The 5,755-nt window shown below is 53.0% G+C and overlaps 1 protein-coding gene across 1 annotated transcript in view; it reads right to left on the reverse strand.

Annotated features, from left to right (window-relative positions):
• Nucleotides 1-5,755, reverse strand: part of VWA2 (von Willebrand factor A domain containing 2) — a 45,348-nt gene that overhangs the window by 13,175 nt on the left and 26,418 nt on the right. The window contains exons 7-8 of the mRNA XM_010859297.1: nucleotides 4,011-4,144; nucleotides 3,266-3,398 (exon numbers count right to left, since the gene is read on the reverse strand). Coding sequence (XP_010857599.1) covers nucleotides 3,266-3,398; nucleotides 4,011-4,144 — 267 coding nt within the window. The remainder of the gene's footprint in view (nucleotides 1-3,265; nucleotides 3,399-4,010; nucleotides 4,145-5,755) is intronic.

Raw genomic sequence — 5,755 nt, forward strand, 5'->3', positions numbered from 1 at the left:
TTTAAAATACTAAGAGCTGACATAAGATGCCAATGCAGAAGTGACTCAATAAACCTGTTTTTCCCCCTGATTCCACCCCAACTTTTGTCTGCACATGGAGTAGGAAATGTTTCAAACTACTCAAAGGCAATTAAAAAAATAATAATAATTTAAGCTGGCTATCCTGCCAGAAGTTAAGAGATGTCTGTGTTCGATACTCTGAGCTACATGAACAGCTTTTTTGGGGACAGCAGAATGAGTGGGGGGCAAGAAATACTGGGATTAGTCAACTTGATTCTGGCTGTGTGACCTCAGGCAAGTTACTTTCCTTCTCTGGTCCTCAGTCCCCTCTTCTGTATAGTAACTCTATTGGGTAGTTTTCAACTGTGTTCCTTGGAGCCTTGGTGGAGAGGGAACGGGACTGTTCATGGCTCCCCCAGTGCCACAGCCCTGCCCCCAACCCAAATGTGCTTTTTCTGGTCTGTAGGACAAGCGTCCATACAAGCGTCTACTGTAGTTCAGGAGGGTGTGCAAACCACTGGCTGGTCTCAATGACCCCTGAGGCCGGTTTGGTTGCCAACCTTCTGTGGCAACACAGGGCCACCATTTCTGTGCTGGCTTCCATGCTCCATCCGTCCCTATCATTACATCAAGTCCTCAGCTATCTGAAGAGACAATAGCCTCTTTCAGGTGGAGAAGAGGGCTCAGAGGGCTGAATTAAGGGGCCCAAAGTCACACGGTTATCAAAACAGCAGAGTTGGGATCTGAACTCTGTCTCGGACTCAAAAGCCCACGCATCTTGCCCTCTGGGCCACCCTTCCCCAGTTCTCCTGACTCTGCGGGGTCACACGCCAGCCAAGGCAAGAAGGGGTCCTTGTCCCTCGGGAAGGAAGCCCTCCCCTTGCCTGGCAGTAGCTCCACAATGGCCTCATCTCTAAGGAGATTCTCTCGAGGCCTTGGCAATAAAGTTCTCTAAAACTTTCCCAAGAAGGCTTCTCCCAGTGGGATCCCACCCCAGTGTTGCCCAGCTGAGGGGCGGCTAATGGGGCTCATTGCTAGGGCAGGAGCTTACCCGAGGCCAAACATCCACTTGGGATAAAAGCCAAGTCAATTCTGAACTCAAGGGGTTGCTGAAGTCAAAATTCTGCCAAGCCACCAGCTCATTAAAGAAAACTCTTCTTCCCTTCTGTGTCTACTCCCCGTCACAACCTCATAAAACCACACATCCAAGCCCAGAAAGTTCCACGGGCCCTGCCCTCCCTACCCAGCCCAGCACTGGGAGCCCATGCTACTGAGCAGACACTGTCTAGGCCTTTGCCTGGACCTGTCCTCAGCTTGCCGCCCCACCCCACCACCTGCCACCTCCCTCAGCTCTAGACTCAGATGCCACATTCTCTGCCTTCCCTGCCTACTATAATTAAAAGTGCTCCCCTACCCCAACCACCTATTCACCCTGCTCTGTCTCCCCACCCCCACATTCTCTCCCCAGCAGGCACTTGGCGTCACCTAAGAGCTCCTCTAGCTACTTACTGTGTTCACTGCTGCCTCTTGCTCATGGGGGCAGATCTGTTTCTGAGATGCTCATGCAGATTCCCCAGGACTTGGGGCAGTGCTGAGAGCTCAGGAGAGCCTCTGCGAAGATTTCTTGAATGAAGGGCTTGATGAAAAGCCTATTATATGCATTATTCTAGAAGCCTTGATGTAATAACTCCTACATGCTCCAGACAAGTCCTCTGGGGCAGGTCCTATTCTCATTCCCTTCCTGAACATGGGAACAGACAGCAGAGGGTCCCAGCTCATTAATGGTGGTGTCCCCAGAGTCCGAGCACAAAGCCATTAAGTGTACTCTACCCACCAGCCTCTCCTGGGCCTCCCAACCTCTGGATGCCTCAGCCCCACTGCAACCTGGTTCTGACACCATTCAAGATTGTTGAGGGACTTCCCCGGTGGTGCAGCAGTTGGGAATCTGCCTGCCAATGCAGGGGACACAGGTTCGATCCCCGGTCCGGGAAGATTCCACATGCCGCAGGGCAACTAAGCCCGGGCGCCACAGCTACTGAGCGCACGAGCGACAACTACTGAAGCTCATGCACCCTAGAGCCCCCGCTCTGCAACGAGAGCCGCCGCTGCAGTGGAGGCCCACACAAGGCGGCTGGAGAGGCACCCCCACTTACAGCTAGAGAAAGCTCAGGCACAGCAGCAAAGACCCAGTGCAGCCATGAAGAAACACAACGATATAAAGACTTTATAATTATATGTAAAGGCTGTGCAAGCAGCCCCTTCTCCATGATGTGCAAGAAGCAAACAGGCCCCTCTCCAGCACTTGGGAGGCTCTCTCTGGACCAAGAGCACTGGGGGCAGTGACTGTGTCCACCTCCTTGTCACACACCGTCCGGCTCAGAGGGGCACTTAAACAGTTCACCAGAGAACAAAGAACTACCTCCATTCACTTGAAAGCTCAGGTTCAGAAGAGAGCCTAGAAATGGCCTCTGACAGCCCCATGCCCCACTTCCTCTGATCCACGTGCAGGGCACGGCCCTTCCCTGCCAGGGTGGTGTTTGGACTTGGCATTGGCCCAGCATGGCCCGTGCAGCTTCTCGGCTGTTCCATCTCATTGCTGTGTACATGCTCTGACCTCATCGCAGAGGCCAGGCCAAGGGGCAAGACGCAGCTGGTTCGAACGCTACCCTGGCTCTCTAGAAAGGACAGATGGGTCGGATCATGAATTGCTAACCAGGGGCCATACTGGAGGTGATCCAGATAAAGTGCCAAGGGACGGTCTGGGGAGTCTGCAGGGCAGTGGCCAGCAGGGGCTCTCGAATGCCTGAGCTCCTGTCCTGAAGAATCCAGCCTCCCCCACGACATCTACAACTGGAGTTCATCCAAGGATCTTATTTAAACCTCTTGCTTTGCTCAGCCCCCATAAAGGTGGAAACTGGTACTCAGAGGAACCAAGTTACCAGACCACTATCCCACATCCAAACTACTGCCCTATCTGACCAGTTTTTGGCTGACCCACCAGCTGTCCAGAATGGCTGTGACCTGCCCCACTCACCTACCCTGGGTGCCTGGCTGGTGGGTCTACAAGACTCTGACACTGAGTACCTGCGCCCCGCCTATGTCCCTGAAACTCTGTCCCTGTCTCCCTCTCTGGTCTACACCGATCCCCGTCACGGGCTCCACGGCCAAGGCCCCAGAGAGCCATTCTCTCTGCAGCCCACGAGCCCCTGGCCAACCCTGCCCAGGCCGAACCCTCGGGGTCTGAGCTCAGACCTTAAGGACAAACCTGGAGAAGGGACAGAGGGCAGCCAGCACAGCATCAGTGCCCCGAGATCCTCTCCAGCACGGGGCAAGGCCAGCAAGCTCCCTGATCGTCTCCAGAGTCTTGCGCTCACAGGGGTGAGGCTGGACCTTGCAGTCTGTATCCACCATGCATGCCCAAGACAGGGAAGACAAAGTTAACCCTCATTCCCTGTGGTCCCACTAACCCCTGCCCTCACTCCCTCTCAGCAGAGGACACAGCGGAGGGCCAGCCAGTCTCCGAGCATCTCCTCTGCACAGGCCCCGCCCCTCACAGCTCTCCCATCCTGTGCACACGTGTATCTTTCATACTACATATGTCACTCCAGCTCCCGGAGACCCTGACAAAGCTGACTATGCATACAGGGATCTCACCCCCAGATGAAGCCTCCCTGTGCTGACAGCGTGGGGAGCTGGCTCCTTCCTCCTCCCAAGCAGTAGACAGGCTCAGGGCCCACCCCCTCACATCGGGGTCCCAAGCCCCGAGCCTCTCGATCCCTCAAAGACAATCTCAGGATTCCCAGCCAAAACCCCCACAGGGCCTGACACAGGGAGGCTGGACAAAGCTGAGTGTCCCAGGGCTGAAGATGCTAGGTCCTGTCCCTCTTCCCCTACTTCCCTAGGGAACCTCCTGTGTCCTGACTTCTGGCCTTGGGGAACCCTCCCCACCCTCGCATCCCACTTCCATATGGGCAAGGCCACTCCTTCCCAGCTGGGAGGCCCTTACTCACCTGGAGAGGCGGTGGTGCAGATCGAGGAGCCGCTGAGGGTGCTGAAGAGGCCGTTGGTGGCGTCATCCACCTCCTCGGCCATCAGCACGTGCTGTTCCCTTGGCTCGCTGGCCAGCGAGTGCAGCTCCTCCCACCTGAGTCCCGGCCGCAGCAGAGAAGTCACAATGGCTCGTCGCCCCACGCTCACCCACCTCCTGCCCACCCATCTCCTAGACCCTGGGCTCTGTGTGGACAGCACCACCAGCCACCAAGGCAGGAGCCCGCTAGCTGCAACCTCATCCATCTAGGATGCAGGGAAGGTCTAGACGTGAACCACAGAAAGACAGGATGCTGAGCTGTGGGTAGTAATGTGTGCATGCTCCAGCAACCCACCAGTTTCCTCAGAGGAGAGCCTCCCACTGAACTGCCAGCTCTTATTTGAGACTCAGTCCTAACAGATCTAGTCATCCGGTTTTATAACTTTTAGCTGATGAGAAAAATTTAACCAGAAAGGAAATGAAGGAAAGTGGTTTGTGGTTCTAGGTGATGCCAAGAGAAGCACACACAGGAACAACTAGTAATAGAAAAAATAATAATAATAATCCTGATGATTATAAACCATGGCCATAAGAACTCAGAGGCCAGCAATGCAAGGCCATGTAGAGATGGGAACTGGCATAGTTCAACAACCAGAGGGCACTGTCAGTGCCCAGAATAGAAATGATGGGTGGGACGATGACCCTAGGGCATGAAGAAGGGTTAAAGGTTGTTGGAAAAACTCTGTCTTTAAGAAGAATAGGCAGTCAGTAACCCATTTAGAATCTTACCCATCAAAAAGTTCATCAAAATAGACCAAGGCTTGGCAATACAGCAAAACATTCATGGATCTCTAAATCACTTCATGTAAAACTCTGATTCTCCTCTGAAACCACAGAAACCAGCCATTTTATCCAGTACCTAGGACAGCACCTGGCATGAAGGAGGGGCTTCTTAGTTCTAGATTTACAGTAGCTTTGACTGGGCAGCTCTGCTAGGCTCCACCCTTAGCTCTCCCAGCTCCCAAAGAGACCTTAAAAGCTCCCTGGGTAATCCAGATGCTCAGCCAGAGCTGAGAATCCTCAGAGAATGGGTTTAAAATACACTAAAGGCAGGCGGGGAGGGAAGAGTTTGAGCGGCATCAGTCTTTAATCTCACTACAGTGGTTCTCAGACTTTAGTGGTATCAGAATCACCGAGGACCAGAGAAAGCAGAGACTGAGGCTCCTTGCCCCAGAGTTTTGGATTCAATGAGGTGCGGCCCAAGTGCGTGGATTTCTAACAAGCTCTAAATGATGCTGATGCTGCTGGTCCAAGGAACACACCTGGAGAACCACTGGCCAACGGTGCTCCAACCTTCTACTAGGAGTGGGAGAAGGGGTTAGGTGGGCCTGTGAGCCCAGCAGGCTTCCTCGGAGGCTTCCTGTGTCTGCAAAACTCGGGTTCTCAAATCTGAGTGATACCCTGTCTCCTGAGCAAGTGGCTTCTTAATTTCTCTACACCAGGAATGCTCAAAGTATGGTCTGTGGGCCAGTACAGGTCCCTAAACTTCTCACCCTGATTCAGAATCTCATAAGCATAGATACCAAGCATTTATAAACTAACTGTATGGCAACTTGAGAGAACCATTTTTATGTCTGTTGGGTCAATTAATAAGAATTTGAGCTTCTATTTTGTCTTTGTCTTTATTTCATTTTTCTGGTAATTCATTTTTATTGTAATTTTTTTTAA

Source organism: Bison bison, unplaced genomic scaffold, assembly GCF_000754665.1.
Source record: "Bison bison bison isolate TAMUID 2011002044 unplaced genomic scaffold, Bison_UMD1.0 scf7180017864456, whole genome shotgun sequence".
In the NCBI taxonomy this organism is placed as follows: Eukaryota; Metazoa; Chordata; class Mammalia; order Artiodactyla; family Bovidae; genus Bison; species Bison bison.